Raw genomic sequence first — 23,266 nt, forward strand, 5'->3', positions numbered from 1 at the left:
TTTCCTTCGTTATTATTGCTTGAGATTACTTGGAACTGCGGGATAGCCCGATCTAATGGGGCCTACCTTCCAATTTTGTACGTTTAAAGTGAAAAATATAGGTAAACAGATTTCCGAAAACTCCAAAGTGGAAACAAAGTCCATACAGAAGCAGTAGGAGAAGCGAAGCGAGCAAAAACAACGTCAAAGCACCAAATTCCTTGCCGATAACGCACAGTGGCCATGTATCACTTGTGGAGCGGAAACGACAGCAACGTCTTCAAGCTAACTGCTCATCGCAGCGACTAAATTAAGGCTGCGAAGGCTTTACGCGCCTGTCGGTTTCTTATCTCTCTCTCTCTCTCTTCACATCTTAGAACAATAAGTACAGCTTCAGCGCTGCCTCACTTGTCGCTTACATTATATTAGAGAAGCATTTGCCGAGCCACTGTGGCACGGATAGCACTCACCGCTTGAGAGCAAGTTTCTCAGCCACTCGCGACTGCAGAGGAGCTGCAGAGTTGCGTAACACTGTTCCGGCGCAGCTTTCTCTCGCGGATCCCCGTCGCTCTGGGTTTGTCGTGAATAGCAGGTGTTCGGACTGTCAAAAGGGGCGTTCGCATAGCGGAGACACCGGATCATGAGCGGCATCTCCGAGACAAAGGCGCTTTGTACAACGACCAGATGCGACGGAAGACGCACACAATGCAGATATATAGCACCACTGGAAGTCTGCCCGTTCCTTTTTCTTTTTTTTTTTTTGTAGAAATTACAATGTAAATGGCAATACCACAATGTAGAAAGGTTCGCAGTTTCCTCCAATATACAAAGAGAAGCAAGTGATTTCGGGTGTTTTGTCGCTCAGTAAACAGAGTCGAAAAAGAAACAATACTTAAATCGAACACCATGTTGGAGCTCCGCTCTGTCCCTAATTTTGTTTCATGTGAGAATAGGTTTGTCACTTCATGAAGGAAACTCAGGTGGTCCAATTTTCTGACGAGATGATAAGTTTCACAAGAACAATACAACTTCATAGTATCTATCTATCTATCTATCTATCTATCTATCTATCTATCTATCTATCTATCTATCTATCTATCTATCTATCTATCTATCTATCTATCTATCTATCTATCTATCTATCTATCTATCTATCTATCTATCTAACTATCTATCTATCTATCTATCTATCTTTCTATCTATCTATCTATCTATCTATCTATCTATCTATCTATCTATCTATCTATCTATCTATCTATGAGCTAAGGTTATGCGTCCAATGAATTAACGTTCTGTTATTCTACGCCGCGACCAGTGGTGTTTGGCGTCATCAAACAACTATGTGTACACGTAGTAAACTTACACAATGCTTTATTACGTGGAGGTAAAGGTTCAAGTCAAAGTAGTGATCTTTTAGAGGCGGCTGCATGGCACCCTGAAATTAGTGTAGCTTTGAACCGTTCATTCAAAAAATAATGTACAAAAGAGGTTCGTAGTGAAAGCCGTAAGGGAGGTTGTCGCATATTCGAGAATATTGCGATATGGTGCAATTTATTTACCATGGTTTTTTATGCAATCCCTACAATAATATTTCAGAACAGCACATATAGTGTCCTGGACATCTTCATGGCGTAGGCATGCATATACCATATTTATGCTTCTTTATGCTTCATATATATATGTATATATTGCTCTTGTTAAAGCCTTCATTAACTTCTTTCATTTATCAGTGCGTGCGTTATAAGAGGCAGTGTTGTTTTAACTAGCCATTAATTACCCGCAGTAGGACTCTCAAGCTCGAAGACCCTAACGAACCTCCGATCTAAAAATGATTCGAACGGCTCCGTAGCTTGAAAATTACAAAGAATAACTGCATTGGCTAAATTCATGTGCGCTCCCTGCAAAGGCGTGTTTCCAGGCGGAGACGGAAAGCTGAAGATTCATAAAATAAGGGTATTCTTAAAATGTTTCTCCAAGTACTTGGTATAAGCGATAGTTAATGCTTGTCTCACGTCCCGAACGTACAGTGCATACAGCGACGCACACTACAGCAAACGGCCTTATCTAAGAATACCTGCATTCACAGAGAAAAGGGACAAAACGTTTTCTCAAAGAAATGTGTGCGCGCGACACAACTTATTGCAAGCAGACGGGTGATGAAAGAAGCAGGGGTATACATAGTGCCGTCGGCTTTGGGACGTCGTCGGCGTCCACTGCGCCGCATAAGCGCCTTGACGTGCTTTCGTTTCAGGCAAGTGTCGGAACACCTTAGTGCACTTCCAGGCTGCGCCCCTGCGCAGGTTGGACGGCGTGAAGACTTACCTGTCGGGTGGTGCGTCCCAGTCCCCGGGAGGATTCACCGCCGGAGCACGGGGAGACTACGCTGGGGCGCCGACGCAGCCAGCCGCCGATCCAAGATGGCGCGGCATCGATCGGTGCCGCAGCATCCCGTCTCCCATCGCTCCTTTCTCCCTTCCCCCCTCCCCCCTTAGCACTCCCTGACACACCGCGGCCGCCGCCGGGGAAGGAAAGGGTTCGGAGGTCGAAACCTTGATAGACTTTGCACGCGTCGCATCTTCGCCCGCGAGCCGCGGAAAGAGTGCGGTGGCCAGTGTGCTGTTGTTGTGGTGGTTTCACGCCGGTTTCGGGTGCGAAGCAACGCAATGCATGACGCCAAAACATGCAGGGCAGGTGCGCTCGGCAACAGGCATCGAAAATATTTATTGCACCTGAGAAATATTGCTATGAAATATGGAATAAATGAACGAATGAATGAATGAATAAATAAATAAATTAATTAATTAATTAATTAATTAATTAATTAATTAATTAATGTTTCTTGGCGAACGTTTGGCTCACTAACCGCGTAAAGCTAACAAGTTTGGGGTACACCTTATCGTAGAATGGTAACAAGTATGCTACAGTTTCGACGTTCTGGATACTTTCGTGATGTTTTAACACAGCATTGATCATGTTTAAATAGTTAATATTATCAATCATGTAAACATAAAATAAACTCCACAGATGCACAGACAGAAAAAGAAGCAGGCTGACGATTGCCTCCTGGAACGGGCACCACGCTCGCCCGCTTGAAGAAGCAAGAGAAAAAAGAAACCCTTATGTAATAGCCCCAGTGAGGGGTCTTTAAGGAAATAAAAAGTGAAGTGAAGTAAAAAAGAAGGGATGAAGACACACTACCGCATGTCGGGTCACACACAGAATATGACCTGTACAGACGAACGCCGAGCGCCGTTGTTGACAAGTATAACAAAGAATAAAATTCACAGGAGCTACTCGCATGTGGTGCCAGGCGTCGTGTTATTAGAAACTTTATGACACGGCTCACCGAAATTTTTATCGCGATAAGCGGCAGCCGCGGTTTTTAATAATTTTAATCAAGGGGATAGCGAATGCGTATAGACAACGCTCGGACGAAACGGGCGACAAACAGCCTTCTCACTCTTCGCTTGTGGCAGGTGGCGTACATGGGAAGATCGCGGGAGAAGGGAAAGACTATCAGAAAGCATGTTTCGTTTGGGGTCCCTTCAATGAAAGAAACGCTGCTAGTTGGCATGGCAACAGTTGCGAACGAAGTGTAAAAATTTTAATTCGAAGAATGGCACGGCACGTTTCAGCTATTTCCGAAAAGTAAACATCGTGCAAGTTTGTGCGTGCGGTCAACTGACGTAGGGCATGCAGACGCAAAGCCGCATTAAAGCACCGCAGCGCCAAGAAGACAACGCGCAAGCGGCTGTCCAGCAAATCAACACTTCAGCCACGATGGGATGCGCCCGTGTGAGGGAATGACAGTGCCAACTTTCTCGCAAACTACGAACAATGGCGCACAACAACGCCTCGAGGAAACACGTGTCGTGGTGTGTTCTGCGTACTACGTGCAGGCAAACGCAAGTGGCTTACGCAAGGTAACGTTTAACATAACATCACATCACGACTATGGGACTGTGGAGTGCGTGGGATCTGCATTTCATTTTTCAACTTTTTTGGCAATGTTTTCCTGTGTACATTACACGCACGGGGAATATGCACCCGCTCTAATATTTACGGCAATGTTCGACATTGTATAAGATTCCTGTTTTTTTTTTTTTTTCAGCTACTGCTGTTGCTTTGTGAAGCGAGGGGAAACGCTTGTCAGGCCTTAACGGCTTTCTGCTTTCACCCCGCAGCATCACTGTTGTGACTGATTGTACGTCTGCTTTGATGTTAGAATAAATTGATTGATTGATTGATTGATTGATTGATTGATTGATTGATTGATTGATTGATTGATTGATTGATTGATTGATTGATTGATTGATTGATTGATTGATTGATTGATTGATTGATTGATTTGTCTTGACTGCCTATTTTCTCGTATATGGTTGTTAATAACAAAAAACGCGAGCCCCTCAGATCCGCGTATTCTTTTCGCTCCCTGCATGGCGACAGCCTCGAATTTGGCAACCTTGAAGCCGTGAGGTACAGCGTACGAGGGTTTATTTGCGAGTTGAGTGCTCCTAAGCACGCGTATCACGTGACGCCTTCTGTCAAAAGGATGTCCCTCATTCTCCAGCTTGGCCATGAGGGGCGCTGGTATGCACTCCCGAGGCCAGTCTCGCGCACATTCCACAATACCCACACAAAAGAGCGGAGGGAAGGATGGCGCCACGGCATATAGGTGCAGCCGCCGACAACGTCTGGGAGCGCCGCTATGGTGCTCGCAAAACAATGCGCGTGGAAAATAGAAATAATCTACAGGATGAAGCATTACGTCTCCCAGCCAGCCTTGGCAAGCGAACTCTTCATCACACCGTCTTCTTCGTTTATTCCCCCGCAGTATCGGCCCGACACATGACTACTGAGAATCAGCGTATTGGCGATGACAGCCTGGTTTCCGGTAGTTTTTAATCGATGCACATTTGTTCGGCTGCGCTGCTGTAGCTCTGCCTGCAGAGCGGCTGCACTAAAAGCTACCGCACGCTCTGACGTGACGATCACGTGTTGAACACATACGTTTGGCTTCGATGGGCAATGGGTTGGGTTCTGTGGTTGGGCAATGGGCAAAGGTTGGGTAATTCTTTTCTTTGCTACCTCCATGACAATAAGACGGGCCACATTTATCAGTGGAAGCTCTGGTGAACAAAACCAGCCTTCGATTTGAGGACAGGTCGTTAGCGGTACTATGGAAACTGCATTGCGCAGTTTCTAGCTTCACACCGAGCTGACGACGCCGTTAAGGCGACAAGTACTCATCAACTGGCTCGAGCCTGTAAAAACAGCACACGGAGTGTACACATAAAGACTCGCTGAGTTGTTTAATGCGTCACCGAGACTCGTGAACCACTGCAGAAATCTCGAACTCATAGGCGGCCTCCTTCCGCTCTCCAGGCGTCCATCAGACGACATACTCCGACGATAATCCGTGACCCCTCGTCTGTTCCACAGCTCGGCTGTTTTTTATTTGCTCCTGACGGCGGTACTCAGCAATGCTCGTAGTCACTCAAAGCTGCCCTCCTGGTCTCCGAACTCCTGCGCATGTTAAGGCATAATTCCTGGAATAAGTCCAACAGACGATTGCGCTATCCGAATTCGCTAGTTATAAAAAGAGGAGACAGCAAAGAATAACATTCAGCTATAGAATATTGGCAGAATAAGCTGCTTTAATAGGAAGCGGACTACTTTTGCCAAGACCAGCGACATGGTTACGCCAAAGAAGACATAAACGCTTTGCTTTTCTTTAAATGAGGGAGTCTTATGCCACCTCCTAATCCTCAAAGCGATTTTCATGACGCCATAATGTTTGATCTCTTTGGCGACAGTAGTTCTTGACAGTCATCTTACAGAAAAAATATATGTATGCTATTGTCCTAATTTCGTACATTGTTCGTATCATTTCTGCGCAAATGATACGGAATAATGCGAATGATCAGAATGCATACTAAATTTTGTGAATGAATTCTGGGATTTTACGTGACCGAAACCACGATTAGATTAGATTAGTCAACCGACGTGCAAGAGTCTGACGTAGGGTTATTTTTCGGTGCCTCGCTAAAGAGATGTCAAATACAAACATTAAGTCAGTTTTCCTACTAAGAAGTCCATTTTAGTTGATTTCGCGTGGAGAGGTTTCTTACTCGAAAATAAAATAAAGGTAAACCCTTCCATTATCCAAACTTGGAGAGCCGTCGCATTAGCTTATTGGCTATGGCGTTGCGCTGCTAAGGTCGCGGCTTCGACCCTGGCCACGGTGGCAGCATTTCAGTGAGAGGGAAATGCAAAAAAAAAAAAAAATAAGAATACGCCCTTGTACTTATACTTAGATATTTAGTACCAAGTGGATGGATGGATGCAAAACTTTAATAAAGAGCACCAAGTGGCTAAAATTATTCTGGAGTGCCCTAATACATCCTGCCTAATAATCAGAGTGTTTTTTTTTTGTTTTTTGTTTTTTTGCACGTAAAGCCTCAGAATTCTTCATTTTAAATACACAGAGAGAACCACAGCGCCGATACGTCCGTGTGACGTCACTGATCTCAAAGTAGACTTGCTAAGTTCAGTCTTCGACTCCCTTAGCGTTCAATGTAGTCGATCTTTGCCGATAGAAAGATAACTAGGCCCAAGCAGAGGCTCTCAAAATGCATGACATCACGACGAGCTGGTGGGATAACTTGACGACGGCGTCGCCACCTGGTGGTGTCTCGATATTACATGTTTTCTTGCTTGACAAGACTCTTCTAAGAGTAAAGGTTGCTTTCTTGGTATTGTATAAGAGCCCATACACTAGTACAGCTTAAATAATGTTTTCTCTACAAAGTCCCTATGACCTCCCAAAATCCGTCACAACAAAACACTTCACAGTCCTTCACAACCCCGAACATCCTTCCAAGAACTACCGTGATAGAACTGCGAATATATGACGAGCTCCTAAAGTTCTTTGGTAGGCACTAAGCAAACATTTACTGATAATGAGTAGTATTGTTATGTTTCCGAGCTCATATTTGTTAATATCACTTCATCATCATCATCATCAGCATCATCATCATCATCATCATCATTATTATTATTATTATTATTATTATTATTATTATTATTATTATTATTATTATTATTATTATTATTATTATTATTATTATATGGTTTGAAAACATATATGCAATCAAAATAGAAAAGAAAGAAAGAAAGGTTGCCGCGTGGCAACTGCCACCGGAAGGAATACAACGTCTGCCTACTATTCAGAAAGGAAGGCATTCGAACATAGAAATGGAAGATAGGAAGAAGGGAAGGAACGGGAAAACAAAGAGCCAGATGACATATCTTAAGAACTAAAGCGACACAACAACGAATGCAGTACGGCAGTAGGAAGAAAACAAATCACTGCAGGTCGCGCTATTAAAAGAGTAAAAAAATTGAACAAATAAGAAAAAAAAGAACGAAAATTCTGACAGAACCAGTCATGACTGTCGAAGTTAATGTGACTAGCATTCAAGCAATGCAGCAGCGAACCACCGTATGACCACCGACAAAACGCGTCATGTGTCAGCCGTCTACTGTATCCGTCCGCTGTCGCGATTCGGTCCGGACACGCTGCGCTATCTAGCGGCCAGCCGACAAAGCCCGAGCCTTGCCTCCGAGATGTGTGGCACGCCGATGCGTGCAAGCGATTAGAATTATCCCCTCGATTCCCGCGGGCAGTGGTGGCCCACCGCTAACGCGTGGACCTGCAGTACTTCGGGAACTCATGTGACAAGGGTTCGATTCCATCGTGCGACGGGTAAATTTTAAATATTTCTTTTCATTGAAGAGCGTTTTCATTCAAGGCGCATTGGCTAGAGAGACCCAAGGTGACCTAAGTAGGCTAATTAGGAATGCTATTCGCAAGAGAAACTTCAAATAGAAGTCATGTCAGTACTTTTAGGAAATGTAAGAAGAGTACGAAGAGCCTGGTGGCAACGATACATACTACCACTGGGATTGCAGGCATTCATCGTATTACGTCTACCTGTACATGCTGACAGGCTTAGCTGCAGTTTATTTAACTGCGTTTGAATTGTTAAATTTGGCTCTGTAAGAACAAACGTGAATCTAACAATTCGTTCAGACAACTCACCTTTGATGTGAAAAGTGGAGGTAGTCAGTCTGTAACAAAAGTTTGAAGGGAAACAGCGCGCAGTAATAGGATCCACCTAGAAAAGAAGGTGGACATTCCTTGAAGCACCTCTCAAGATTGATCTTTTGAATGAATGTAGTAACCCCACACTGTGTCAAACCCACCAAGTTGTGCTTACGCGTTTTCCCCATGCACAATGTTTAGACCACGTCCACGTAAATGACATTTGAAGCACGAGGTTTGTGCGGCGCGATAGTAAAGGATATTTTTTTGTAATTAAAAGACACATCACGGCTGCACCGGCTCCTTAAATTTAGTGAATTTATTTGTACACCCACTTTGGCGTTACCGCAAAGCACGCGGTTGCAAAAGTGAGCAGTATTGTGGGAGACCAACGCCTGGAGCCCCGTTGAAGGACAGCCCCAGTGACACCGTGGTTACAGAAAACGAGAAGTGCTGTAGGCCACGGCTTTTCTACAACATGTATAATAAACAGAAATTTTATCTGCCAGATAACCCTCTTGTTTTACAAAAGGGAGACTGTACTAACTTGCTTTAGAAAAGAAATATTCGTTTGCTGGAAAACATCTGGAGTTCAGCTGTACAGTTCAACACTGCTCGTAACATCAAAGTCGAGTTCGCTACTACGAAATGCGCAACTCGGACACTGGTTCATATTTTCCAAGGCCTTGCTTACCGTGATGCAGTACTGTCCTTCTGGAAGGCCGTCATACCGGACAACAGCGGAAGACTGCGAACAAAAAAGAGGGCTGAACATGCAACGTCACACACAAAACATCTCGATGGAAAAAAATGGCTTTCTGGCACGAGCAGACAGCGCCCCAAGCTAGCACGTAAACAGTGATACAGCGTCTACGGATTTTTCGTGAAAAAAACTGAGTTTTCGTTCCCTTTGTGCTGATATAGTGACGAACAATAAAATCTGCCGACTTTTTTTACCTCCACAGCAGACAACTTCCATCGCACGATCTCCCAAAGGCAAAGACCTGCACTAAGGCAGCGCAATAACTTATCTCTCTCTTTAGCAGCGCTCGTCGGTTCGTACTCATTCTGCCGTGCTCATCTATACGCTGCCGCTCATAGTTGAGCAGTCGAACAATTTCCGAACCGAACTGCATTCGATCATTTCTGCAAAATTTGTGATATAATAAGCGTGTAAACCAATGTCAATATTCTGCGACAGTTTTTTTGTAACCGCGCAACTTGAATCTCCACAGAACAAGTCGCGAAACTACCGTTTTTTGACATTGCCAAGATAGAAATTGCGTGTAAAAGTAAACAAACAAAATAAGGGAAAGCAATTCACTTTCCACATCTTATTTTCCAACTATCAGCGACCCTTCTATCAAAATTAAATCTGTCGTAACCGCGAGACAAAACTCTCTTCGTTTCATGCTAGCTAGCGTCCTTTTCCTTTCAACACAGAAGTGCTGACAGGACCAGGTGAATTGTTTCATGTTGCCGATATCACTGCAATCAGTGCAACATGGAAAAGCAGCCCGACCCACAATATTAGGCCGTGCCGGAGTGAATACGTCATACCTGTTCTCTTACTATGTGAAAGTTTCCAGTTAAATTCCTTGCAGCCAATTAATTCCCTTTACAACATTGAGCTAATGCGGCGATGTCGGAAGACAATCAAACCGAAGTCTGATTGTCTATTTATTATAGAGCTGGTGTCTAACTGGAGCGCTCACTGCCGGCTGCCTTGAAAAGGCATTTATTGACAAAAAACACCTGCTCTTTCATTATACAGTGGCATCAACATGCCAAGGTATTCATTAAAACGTCATCTTTGTTGTTGTCAGCATCTTCAAATGAAGCCGCTCACTAACGACAGAACATTTTTGAAAGCATTCCACGAGTAAGTTGCTGAACTGGCAAAATCGAATCCAAGAGTAGGACAGCTTTTCTTACCGAGTCCAGTCATGAGTTTCAGAAGTGCCGCAACGACAGCAATAGTCTCTTTGCAATAGTTGCAGAAAGGAGGCGGTCCAAATGTCTTGGTCGTGCAGTACCGCGAGCGGCATGGCTATCAGAATCCCACTAACATATTCCTCAATGTAGGCATTAAGGTGGTTCGGATAAGTCATGTTCAACATTTCCAGCATTGACCATCGAGCCTAAGGAGGAGTCGATCGCTTCGAGCGCAGCCCAGGAATTGGAAGGCCGTAAACGACGTCCTCGGTTACTAAGGTAGATCAGCTCGCTTCTTTTCTCTCAGACTCTTGAGATCGAGAATGCCTATCCAATAACGCTGGTGTACCATGCATTGGAGCACGTTAAAGAACCCTAGGTGGTCAAAAATAATTTGGAGTCCCTCGGCAGCCTGACTCATAATAAAATCGTGCTTTTGGCACATAACGCTCCAGAATCTAATTTTTATTGCTGAGCATTATATGACCAATCTCCTTACTGGTTATTTACCTATGTAACCAAAAATAAGGATCAATCTTGACGATAGTGTAGTCTAGCAATGTGCCCCGATCCTATATACTATAGTATATTTAATGCGACCTATAGGCCTACTGCTAAGCACTTGGAGAGCGTTTTTGAGAAGGAAGACCTCAGCCATTTGCAGAAGTTAGGTCAACAACGCTTGGGAGACCAGCGCAGGTAAACGAAAACAGTGTGCCTCATGTGTGACTTCCTTGCCTGAAGCATGCTTGAGGAACGCAAAAACAAGCGGTACGTTTTCTATCCGTAATATTTAACCGTTCATACTGGCTCTCTAATTAACACATCAGCGGCACTTAGTAAACTATCCTACTAGTGATTAGGACACTGCGTCCTTTAAGCACCGACCTTACATGCTTGCTCCAATGCACGCCAGCAAATATTTCTTTCACCGGAGAAATGTTAAAGGATTTCTTTTTCTTAATTGAAGAGCGTCATGAACGTTAGGCCAATAGTTATAGAATGCACTTCTTGCTACCAGATGGGAGGAGGCGAACGCCTCCTCCCACAGCGTATCAAGTTGCTGTCTCGGCGTAGGCATAATTCTTCATAGTCATTATCTGTCTAAGGTGACCTATTTTTCTCAGCCTGGGACATTCGTTCGAAGTCGCTTCGTGTTGTCCGCTGCGGTGCGAGCGCTTTATTTTCTGTAATATGAGTGAAGTTTGGCATAAGTATCTGCAGTGAGGACTTGATTTGATCTGGCCTACGTAGACCATGCTAACATGACCCAGCATCAAGCAGAAACCATATAGTTTCTCACTCTATTACCTAGAGGGAAATCTGGCGCTGCTGCCCTGTGGTATGCATGGGAATGCCGGTATATTGTGACTTCAGATTGGCATCGTTCTCGGAGAGCCAGGCAAGCACCATTCCGTCTGTCACAATGATTCATTTTCTACTAAAACAGCACGTAAAAAACTGTTTTAGCTTTATTATTACTCAAAAACATGGTTTGTTTAACTATGAGAACTTGTTATTGCATGTACAATTATATTAAGCGTAAAGTGTATCAGCGGGCCGCTAAAGTTGGAGGACAGACGACAAGATTCGCGCTCGCTTTGAAACAGTTTGCCGTCTGTTCTTGCTTTTCTTCGCTTTTTCATGCATTGTAGGTGAGTAAAGATGTAATATGCGCAAATGGAAGCATTTTATGAAGATTTTACTTTAAGAACGCGTTATTTGTGTAGCCATATCCACGTTTTATACGAAGCATTTTACAACACCCGCTAACACAAGCCTCACAGGCACGTATACCGTCATTCCCATGACGGTACAGCGCCCCTTAGGAAACTCCCATAGACGGTGGCGCCAGAGTTCCCTCTGGGTGTTATATTGAGAAACTCTATGGCTACGGCTATGTAGGTTCATACCGGTTAGCTTATGTAACTGACCTTTACTTGCGGCGATAAGGCTCTAGGTTCGCCGATCAGTCAAGACACGTAACTGAAGAATCTTGACCGAAGAGGATAGGAGCGCTTGTATACCAGTGATGAAAGTACCGACTTACTAAATGACGCTAGCCCTCGTGCGATGACCATGCGTGATGACAGAACGTACCGCTGTGTCCAAGTAGCTGAACGGTTTTCAGTGTGTCCAACTTGGCCATGCATGATCTAGTCAACGATGAGAATGCTCTTTCTTGAATTCGCACCTTTTTAAACATATTTAGGGCTCAGTTTCCAAATATACACAGTTAGGACCAGTCTCTTGGCAAAGTTCAGATTTAGGTTGCCATCGATTAGAAGATATGCTATTATGGACGCCTGCTGCAGCGATGTAGTGGTGTGTTGTTCCCTCCCTTTGTTGCTGTCATGTTTTCGATTGTGTCTACGGTCCTCGACTACAATGAAGTAGCTGTAGTAATACATACTCTGAAGGTCGGCGAAAATGGAGGCACATGCAGTATTGCCCCTCCGGTGATGGTCTGTGCAGCTACGCTTTGCAGAAGTCGGATTAATCTTCAACATACGGTATATACAAACTGAAAACCAGAGGCCGCGGTACCTCCTCTATCATTCCAGGCGGTTTCCCGTCCGACACACCTAATAGCCATGTCCACATGCGGAAGCAAACAAATGCTACGAGGAAAAATCGACGGTGTTTTTCCTAAGTTTCGGAATGGGCACTACCCATGCCCCTGTCGACACCTCTGGCACACGATCTGTGTACCAGGCATTGTTGAATAAAACAAGTGATTGTTGTCTTTGATGCTTCGACAGATCGTTATTACGAGGCCAGGGCCCACAGCACAACGTCATTGTAGGCTGGTTAGTGTCGGTTTCAGAAACAGTTTACAGTGAAAGGCATAAAGAGGTGTTAGAGGACCCGGCACTTCTTCTGATCGGTGAGGTGAGCACACATCCGCAATATCTCACGCTAGGGCCACAGTAGTCTTGCTTTGCTTCAAGAAGAAGCCTTCGAGAAGTCCGCTTGTGCGAGGCTTCCCGGCAAGGATGCCGTTAATCCCCACAATCTTGAGATGAGGCCAAACACCGACAACTTCGCGTGTGATGTCACTCACTGTTTTGTTCTTAACCTTTCAATATGCCTTTTAATCATGGAATGTATTCGATTAGGTGTCGTTTTTAGTGGTTTATCTCACTGTTTCCTAACGGCATACTCTCCGCCATTCTGCGGACCGCAGAAAGGTTCCGTAACTTTAGCTTTGGGAGAGAGAAATGGCCTGGCAACTTTATAACTTTCGTCTTCACTTTATTGCTGCGCAGTATGTCCGCGAAAAGGTCTCCGGCGGACTTAGAAAAACATTTTGATGCGCATCTGCCCACGTGACCAGGAACTACACACATTAGTTCGCTCATTTGGCGTCTTGTAACGAAAATTGTCCCGATTCGTTCTTATTTCAATCTCCTGACTGTAAATTTACTTAACCGCCTGCGCAAGCATCTCGTGGTGGCTCGCCGTGTTTGAACAGCCCAATCAAACGCTTTTATCGTTTATAGGTGGTAACTCTTGTTTGCTTTCAATGAAAATAGCATTGCCTACCTTGACAGGATTTTCTTATCTAACTGGCTGACCAGAAGCAAGGAGCACGCACAATTGGAGAATGTTACAGTGGGGCCGATCTATATGGCGCAGTGAAAGTAGATAATCAGATGAGGAGGATGGTGTCGGCGTCTGCGACTGGCCTGCTTCCCGTTGCTTAGCTTGCGGTGGCGTGTCGACAACTGCGGTGGCGTGCAACGGAAAGGCAAAAATACCGCTAAAATGAATCCTCAGCGAACAACAGTTAGGAAATTGATGTCGCATACGTGCCGAATGGGCTCGACAACGTTATATTGCCACACAAGATTTTTTATCATACGCAAATAAATTCATTCTCCCGGGCTGCCCCGAATAGCCAGTATCAGAGCGATCGGTGGTTAGGTATTCTCTATTCCATTCGGAACGGCACAGTCTCCGGCTTTTCCGAAAAAAATTCACTTTCGTTCGGCACAATAATGCACCTCTAATGCGTACACACAAATTTGGTGAGTTCTCCCGGTTTTGTGACGTCGCAGGACAGACAGGCGAAGGGAGCGCAGCCTGAAAATGTTTGACTAATAGCGGATGGCTAATAGTGACGAAGGGGTGGACTCAAAAGAATTCTTTATCTTTTCTGTGGTCTAATCATGCATAATCAGTGTGTACACGTTATATGAAATGTAGAGTTTTCGCAATTTTCATGAAGTCGCGTGAATGACCGGCGAAGTGGAAGTGGCCCGACAAATGTTTAACGAATCGTGGCGGACTGGTCGCAGAAATGGAATAAAAAAGTTTTGATTATCTTTATGCTATAGCGCCCTTAATATCGAGCAACATTTGTAAGTATGAGGAAATGGTCATTGCCCATTAGGCGCTGACCTGTCACCGACAAAACTAATCTGCCTACCTGTGTATCACGAGTTCATTAACACTGCTTGAACTTCAGGGCGTGATGAAAGTTTGTTTCTTGTCGACCACTGCACACTGGTTGCACGACTTGAGTTTAGTGGTAACTTCAGAATGCTTTAGATTACGCATCCAAGATCTCAGCTCTTAACAATATGGGCGAAATTGCATTGCCCCTGACCGAGATCAGGTAAAGAAAGGCAAATTATACAATAATCAAATAGGCATCTTTCCTTTCTTCTTATAAAAGCCAAAAACCAGCCTACAGGTACCGCCCACTATCCGAATTTATCTAAAGATGCTGTTCTCCATTGCTGCCCAAATGCTAAAGAGAATTCCCACCAAGAATGCAATGCTTCAACGCCATGCAATTACGTTTCAGCCTCGTCCTCATAGGTGTATGCTAAGCAATAACACCGGCCGACACACCTCAAGGTACTCTCGTTTCCAGCTGACGATGCTCGAAGAGGCGTTGTCTCCGCATGCGCCCCCACGAGACTTCCACAGGCTGACGTTGTACTGCTTGAATTCGGGAAACACCTCCAGCGTGAGCGTTCGCTCTCCCCCGAACTTGTCGCTCGCAACCAAAACCAATACAACGGGAAAGGCCGTCGTCAGGAAGTCGCCGGTCATCGCTGGAACGTGCGGAGTCACAGCCGCTGCCGAGAGACGAAAATACCGGTCGAATAACGGGCGAGCCTTGCGCTCGAGCTAAAAAGAGCACAAATCCCACTTCGAGTCTGCAGTTAAGTGGCCTATAGGAGTGAGATTTACAATTCAAACGGCTCCCGGTATACGGAGCTGCGTGAAAGACGGGAGCTTCGAAAGTGCAGCGGCGCTCAGAGCGGCGCGAGCCAGTCGTCGTTTGCATTCGCCGCAACGGGCGTCAGATAAGCTCGCGAAATGCGATAGCAAGGCTGCACTGCAGGTCAAGCTGAACCTAACGCCGCAGTTTCCGACCTATCGCTGCGACGGTAAGCGTATGCGTGGTAATCAGTGGGCGGCTGTTTTCTTTTGCTCGTTATCGTTTAAGAATTGTTGAGACAAGACGAAACAGGTTTAATATTTTGCCTAATGCAGGGCAATCTGCCGAGGCTGGCTGAACCCAATTACATACCGAGGAAAATGAGTCTGCGCGCGGACATCGCATAACACATTTGTAGCCGAAGGACGCTTCCTCACTATCGACTCAGACCCGAGAGTATAGCGATGAGCGTACATGTTGAAGTAATTCTGTGTTGGGCATAGGGACCTCGGCTACTGGGAGGGCCAGGAGCGAACGGGTGAATATCGCGGGAGGAGCGACTGAACTACATGCTAGAGGCATGCTGTTTCTGGCATTGCTTATCATCGTTGTTGACAATAGATGACAAAACACCGATGGTGGGGAACTTTAAAATTTCGCCGCTATTTCGGACTATCTCCTGTGTTGTCGGTTGTATTAAAAAATTCTGGTGTCCCGAGCGACTCGGTCAACGCATTGGCGTATATACGCCATCGTATATAGGCCGTCATCGGCCGGCCTCGCCGCCAGCTCTGACGCGTTTGCACGCGACACACGGCGATATCACGCTTAGAGAGCGTCACTAGTAGAATGACCGTAGGCCACGTGCAAGCTGTATTCAGTGATACGTTTCGGCCATTCGAAGAATGTCGTCGCGCCAAGAGGAGACATACGGCTACACGAGTTTAGTTTTGCCCGGCATGTTGGCTCAACGTCTGTGGCGTTCTAGCGCTGCGCTCTCGCGGGTTTGGTTTTATGCAGTGGTGGCCGTCTGTCGAGGGGGGCAGAATGCAAAAAAAAAAAACTTGGAGGACGCTTCAGCTTCTAACCCGATATAATTCAAATATCCCTGACTGCTTCTCACGCTTCCCGGCAACTGCAGCTTATGTAACCGTGATGATTAACGGGAAACGCTGGCGGCGAACGCTATGTACGAAGGCGAGTTTTCTGGTAGAAACGCGGCCTCTTACGTGGGCAGATCCCGGAGGTTGTGCACAGCCGTGTCAAAAAAATTGTCATTTTCGTGTTTTTATCATTGTTTCGCACCTTTAATATTTTAGTCTCAGAAGATTTAACATAAAAAGCATGCGCTGTCCGTATTTTGCATCATGACATTTGTTTGTGGGTTGTCATTCTCAAAATTCTGAGGAATGACTTTGTTAAGAATGTAAGACAAGGCATGAGCAACTTTAGTGATGGAATGGTGCGGCAGTATAACCCGCATATACCGCATGTCATATAGCAAGGCATGGCATATACATATACCAAAATGTATGTGGCAATTTTCGCTCACGGACAACACCGCCAACACCGGATTTTCTGCTACACAAGGTCCTTAACACTATCAGGTTAAAATGCGTGTGTGCTATGCTTTGGGTGCACGTACGAGAACCCCAGGCAATCAAAATAAATCCGCGGCTTTCCACAACGGCGTCTGCCCTTCTTAAGCCACAGCGCAGTTCTGAGGCAATAAACCCCGCCATTCAAGGCTTAATTTTTACATCCATCTGGATGCTTGTTAACAAATTGATTTATTCAAAGTCTCAAGCGCACATCCGCTGCATCGTAGACTCAAGCTTACTTCGGGCAAAGCAAAATAATAAATACTGCGGACGTGTAATGACAGCAATTTGGAAATGCTCTAACAAGCAAGATGTCTATAATACGCACCGATAGCACCCGAGCTTTGCGAAGATCTAGCGGCCGAATACTCCGCTATAAAATTTTGGGTTGAAGGCAATTTAGGAATGCCAACGATATCGTGCAACTGTCAACAAAAGCGCGCGTGAACCTACATTTATAAAGTAATGTTAAAAATTAAATTATGGGGTTTTACGTGCCAAAACCACTTTCTGATTATGAGGCACGCCGTAGTGGGGGACTCCGGAAATTTCGACCACCTGGGGTTCTTTAACGTGCACCTAAATCTAAGTACACGGGTGTTTTCGCATTTCGCCCCCATCGAAATGCGGCCGTCGTGGCCGGGATTCGATCCCGCGACCTCGTGCTCAGCAGCCTAACACCATAGCCACTGAGCAACCACGGCGGGTTATAAAGTAATGTGACCAGCATTCTAACACCCATGCAATTTTCATGTCCCATGCCTGTGCAGGTGCGCACAAGGAGCGATACGGTTTATTCCAACGAATTTCAATATTTTTGCCAATTTTTCAGCGAAATAATGCTTCTTTTTTCCAGCGACAATGCATGTAAGCGTGTTATCATCTCTATTCGACATCGAATAGAAGTTTTTAATTACGAGTGTTTGTGGATTATAACTGCAAATGCGTATTCAAGCGATAGCTTTCTTTGGCTCTTCCCTGGAAGCTAAGATCCGGGGACCTTGGCCACAGGCTTCTAGTATGCACAAGGCCACCAAAGCGCTAGCGTGCTCTTCGAAGGCAACCGGACTAGAAGAGAGTTTGTGGGCGAACATTCATCACGAATGAACATATATACGTAGGTGAACGTTGATGAAGACGAGTGTGTGACGGAAGTCCCTCTGTTCGGGATATAGGAGGCAAGTCTGGATATTGTTTGCAATCTATGACAATGTGCCGGAGTCTTCCTATCTGTTGGCAGTATTTAGATGGTTCGTCATATTGAGTAGGGAACATGAGATGAAGCCTCCTTGGGTGCGGGAACGTGTTGGTTTGCAACAATCCCAGTGTTGTCTCTTGCGTGCCTTCGTGAGCTGTGGACGCGGTGTGGAGCTGTGGACGCGGCACAAGGCCACGGAAGGCTAGCGCACTTTGTACGTATCCCCCCACACGAGGGAGAGACGCCGGGTCTGTGACGGGAGCGGTCGCATACCGCGTCGGCTCCGTGACAGATCGCAATCAATTGCGATACACCAACTTTTCCCCCTGCAAGCCTGGTATCATCGTCTCCAGGAACCTCAGCGGCACCCGTCTACACCACGTTTGTTAAGGTGGGGCCAATTTTTGACCACTTTTCGGTCATTTGAAGCCTTCGTCACGCCGCGGTGGTGCTAAGCCTAACGGCGCCGGGGCCTGCGATGGCCCCGGTCGGGGATCCCTCGGCTCTGGCGGCTCCAAATCAAGTCACCGGATACGACCCGCAGTCCTTGCAGATCGTGGCAATGGATAACCATCAATCCGAGGATACGACTCAAGGCGAGGATACTCTACCAACCGAGGACGATTACCTCCAAGATATGGTGCGCGTCTGGCGCGGAAAGAAGAACGCGGCGGCGGCATCGAGGGACGCTGGTGCTGGTGCCACCCAGCAACAGGCGCCGGCTAGCTCTGCGCATACGCAGGGCGGGAGTGCGCTGAACGCAGCCTCGACGAGCTCCAAGCAACTCCGGTGGCGGCCGCAGAACACGCCGCGCATTGAAAAAGATGACATCGTCGTGGTGCTGAAACCAAGAAACACGGTCGACCTCAAGGCAACTTTTGGTCCTGGACGAGCCGGCGCTGCAGTCCGCAGCATCCTCGGGGACGACGCAAATGCTGGACTTGAGGTGTGGCCCGTTTGGGAGCAAAACATCCTTGTATGTGCACTGAAATCTGTCGACGCCGCGGAGAAGCTACTCCGGGATATTGTGCTGCCGGTAGGGGAACGCGAGCTACCGTTCCGGGGACACCCTAAACTCTCCGGAGCGTTCTGTCGAGGCGTCGTGACTGTTTCGCCAGACGAAACGTCTGAAAGCGTTAAACGAAAACTCAGTGCGGAACAAAATGTGGTGTCTGTGCGCAAGCTAGGGGGAACCCCGGTTGCGGTGATCACCTTCGCGGGGACCAAGGTGCCACGGACGGTGTTGTACAGCTACGAACGGCTCCCTGTTCACCTGTACAAGAAAACAGTGCCAGCATGCCACCGCTGTGGCACAGTGGGCCATCGGGCCGATGCGTGCCCGCGACCGCAGCCGGGACGCTGCAAACGCTGCGGAGTCCAGGTTCCCGATGCCACTCCTGACGGCCCGGCAGAACATGACTGTGTTCCGAGCTGCCTCATCTGCGGAGGCGGCCACCCTACCGGAGCTCCTGGCTGTGCCGGGCGGTTCCGGAAAGCCATCAAACCGAGCTCCCCATCCGGATCCAAACCGAAGACAAAGACGGGGCCCAAGCAGGCTCCTCCGCCCAAGGCCAAGAAAGCGCCAGCCGATCAGGAAACCAAGGCCAAACCCGGCACCTCGAAACCTGTCAGGTCCGCGACCCAGGCGGTGCCCCCGGTCCTCAACGCCAGGGACTTCCCGCCCTTGGCACCCGTCCAACCACAGGTGAGCAGTTGGAGTAGGGCAGTCTCCGGGCCCCCTACCCGTCCCTCCCCTACCGAAACCGCCCTACAGCAGCAGGTAGAGGAGCTCAGGCGCCAAAACCAAATTCTAGCGCGCGAAATTCAAGAATTACAGGCCAAACAGGCCGGGTCATTCGAACCAATGCAAGAAGCTGAGCCAGATGGCGAGGATGATGGATCATCCGTAACTTCTTGCCTCACTAGCGTCTCGCGGCAGTGCGGGGACACGGTAGTTGGATCTGCTGGTCGCGTCGCCGGCCTAGAGGCACTGCAGCGCCAAACCGAGCAACTGGAGGAGCAGGTGACGGCCCTCCCGAATCAAATCATGTCAGCAGTCCGCGAGTCCTTCCAGGACATGTTCAAGGCAGCTTTAACGCAAGCACTTCCCGACCTTATGGCCCAGGTCACTGACTCGGTCCTTAAAGCCGTGCAGCCCTGGGTCAGCACCCAAATTAAGAACGCCACTAGCTGCGAATCCCCTCACCTCAAACGTAAGACAGCCTCCCGCCAGGCAGCGGAGGAACATGGTTCAGGCTCTGCAGCTGGTGGGTCGGTGCGGCCCCTCGCTGGGGTTGCGCTGGCTCCCGGCCAGAGCTAGCCCGCTCGCCCGTAAATAAATAGAACAAGATGGCTAACAGATCTAATAGGAATGATAAAAACCTTGAAAAATTCCAGATCATCCAATGGAACTGCAGGGGTTTCAGAGCTTGGAAAAAACAGTCACACCTCCAGCTCTACCTGCAGTCCCTAGGAGACATGCCGGCACTCATTGCCCTGCAGGAGCCCGGCATAGACGCTAAATTATCAGGCTACAGCACCTTTCAGGGGGGCGCCTCTACGTGCATCTTGGTGAATAAAGCTTACACCGCGGTTCAGGTCGACTTAGACTTGAGTACCGAGCAAGAATATACAATGGTCCGGGTACTGCCTCTTAGACGCCGCGACCCGTCAATACATATCCTCAACATATACTGCCCTCCGCATAAGCCGCGCGTAACTTTTAATGAAATCTTCCTTCGCGCGATAAAAATGGCAGCCAAAGAGCCTCTAGTGATCGTTGGAGACTTCAATGCTCCCAGCCTTCATTGGGGCTACCACTTCGAACAGGCAAGAGGACGTAAGCTGGCGGAGCTCATCTCGACCCTCAGCCTCACGTTGCTCACGGACCCGGCGTATCCCACCCGAGTGGGGAATTCGGTAACCCGCGACACGTGTCCCGACCTTTCTCTCGTTAAAAATGCTAGAGCGGCTGCTTGGGAGAACTTGGGAGATTCTCTAGGCAGCGATCACCTCCTTCTCCGGATTACACTCATGGCGAAGGCAGCGCGCAAAAAATGGGGTCAGGCCAAGCTGACCGATTGGCACAAATTCCGAAATCACACTATCCCTCCCGTACTATTTTCCGGCGGATACGCGGAGTGGGCTAACCACATATACAACATTCAGAAACAACACGTCACAACACTACAAACCACCGAAGAGATCCCCGCAGTGGACACCCACCTCCTGCATTTGTGGGAGGCGCGCCGGAGCTTAACTAAACGGTGGAAAAAGCAGAAAACTAATCGCAAATTACGCGACCGCATAGCCAAACTCACAGAGCAGGCTGCAGCGTATGCTGCCGAACTCTCAGATTCAAATTGGATAGCACGCTGCGACGCCGCAGCTCATCAGATGAGCTCGAAGGGGACGTGGCGTCTCTTTCGCAGTCTAATCGACCCCTCCCAAACGAGAGGGGAGACGCAAAAGCAGCTCCGGCGGGCTCTGCAAGGGTATCAAGGTACGACGGCGCAACTTGCGGACACTCTGTGCGACAGATATCTCTGTCGTACGGAGGACCCGCCTGGGCCTGAGTACATATACTCTGGCAGGCCTAATGAAACACTTGATGCCCCTTTTGAGTTGCACGACCTTAAGGCGGCCTTAGCAAAAATGCGCCGGGGTACGGCTCCGGGACGGGATCACATAACAGTGAACCTGTTGGCGAACCTACCGGACCCAGCCTACCTCCATTTATTAGAATACATCAACCAGATCTGGGACGGGCGTCCACTCCCTCCCGAGTGGAAAACGTCACTTGTGACGTTTATCCCTAAAACAGGTAAGGCCGTGAATACGGACAACCTGAGGCCCATATCACTGACCTCATGTGCGGGCAAGCTTATGGAGACGATGGTTCGGGATCGCCTCTCTCCATACCTGGAGAGTAAGGGCTTCTTTGCAGTCACCCTGTTCGGGTTTCGCCCCCACATGTCTGCACAGGATGTCCTTCTCCAGCTGCACAGGGATGTAATACGACCCACAACTATGCAACACAATGACAAAGCCATCCTCGCCCTTGATCTGAAAGGGGCTTTCGACAATGTTAAACACGGAAGCATCCTGGCCAACTTGAGTTCTACTGATTGTGGGGCTAGGGCCTACGCGTATGTAAGAGATTTCTTGACAAATCGCCAGGCCTTCCTTCGGATTGAGGGCGAGGAATACGGCCCTTACATGATGGGAACACGGGGTACCCCTCAGGGAGCGGTGTTATCACCGCTCCTGTTCAACATAGCTATGATGCGCCTCCCAAGCCAACTGGCCCGGGTGGAAGGCATTCAACACGCGTTATATGCAGATGACATTACAATTTGGACCACTGAGGGGAGCCTGGGGGACATGGAGGTCCGCCTTCAGCAGGCCGCTTCCATAGTCGATGCGTATGCTATGGACTGTGGGCTCCAATGCGCTCCAGCGAAATCAGAGCTTCTGCATGTCAGAGCGAACCCAAAGGATAGGACAGCAATTCACATCTCTCTGTCAGGAGGTCCTATTAGAGAGGTGGAGGAGCTCCGTATTCTGGGCCTTTTCATTCACCACAGACTCAGACCGGACTCCACCATTGTGAAACTCAAGAGAGTAGGCGAACAGGTAGGGCGTATGATCCGCCGCGTTTCCAACAAGCGGGGCGGTCTGCGGGGCAGGGACGCGCTTCGGCTCGTCTATGCCTTCGTGACTAGCCGGATCCTCTACGCCGTGCCATATCTCCGCACTACTAAGCAAGACGAGGCGCGAATAGACGCCATCATCCGCAAGGCAACTAAGCGAGCCCTGGATCTCCCGGTGGCTACCTCTAATGCCAAACTGAAGGCATTGGGGGTGCTAAACTCCTACCAGGAGCTGAGGGAGGCCCACCTCGTGAACCAGTACACCCGGCTCATGCAGACGGCCCCTGGGCGCCGCCTGCTAAACCGCTTACACATCCAACACGACTGCACTCCAGAGGAGACGGAGCGTATCCCAGTACTGTGGCGCCATATGCTCAGGGTCTCCCCACTCCCCCGTAACATGGACACCGACATGCACGAAAACAGACGACAAGCGCGGGCTCGGGCTCTTGAGAGACAACACGGCTCCCGACCCGGTGTATATTATGTAGACGTAGCAGGGCCGTCGCCCACGGGATTTTACACGGCCGCTGTTGTTCACCAGGAAATGCACGTCGATGGACTCTCTTTTCGAGCCCCGAATTCAATGCGAGCCGAGGAAGTAGCGATAGCGCTTGC

The 23,266-nt window shown here is 47.9% G+C and overlaps 2 protein-coding genes across 4 annotated transcripts in view; both read right to left on the reverse strand.

Annotated features, from left to right (window-relative positions):
- Nucleotides 1-2,415, reverse strand: part of LOC126522329 (glutamate receptor ionotropic, kainate 2-like) — a 50,859-nt gene extending 48,444 nt beyond the window's left edge. The window contains exon 1 of one of the 2 annotated variants that reach the window (XM_050171059.3): nt 2,302-2,415. The gene's annotated coding sequence lies outside the window, so the exon portion shown is untranslated. Of the gene's footprint in view, nt 1-449; nt 961-2,301 lie in introns of those variants that run through there. The other variant, XM_055066348.2, reaches the window with a different exon arrangement.
- A 2,862-nt stretch (nt 2,416-5,277) lies between these two features.
- On the reverse strand, nt 5,278-15,332 carry LOC126522327 (uncharacterized). 2 transcript variants are annotated; one of them, XM_050171057.3, is made up of 4 exons: nt 14,882-15,332; nt 8,781-8,834; nt 8,084-8,159; nt 5,278-5,528 (listed from the first exon to the last, which is right to left on the reverse strand). In XM_050171057.3, exons 1-4 carry the CDS (start codon nt 15,083-15,085, stop codon nt 5,515-5,517), a joined length of 348 nt encoding a protein of 115 aa, XP_050027014.1. In that variant the 5' UTR covers nt 15,086-15,332; the 3' UTR covers nt 5,278-5,514. The 2 variants fall into 2 exon arrangements, with proteins under 2 accessions (XP_050027014.1, XP_050027013.1); XM_050171056.3 differs by having other exon boundaries at nt 5,278-5,505; nt 14,882-15,329.
- Nucleotides 15,333-23,266: the final 7,934 nt, after the last annotated feature.

This window comes from Dermacentor andersoni, chromosome 6 (assembly GCF_023375885.2).
Source record: "Dermacentor andersoni chromosome 6, qqDerAnde1_hic_scaffold, whole genome shotgun sequence".
Taxonomy (NCBI): Eukaryota; Metazoa; Arthropoda; class Arachnida; order Ixodida; family Ixodidae; genus Dermacentor; species Dermacentor andersoni.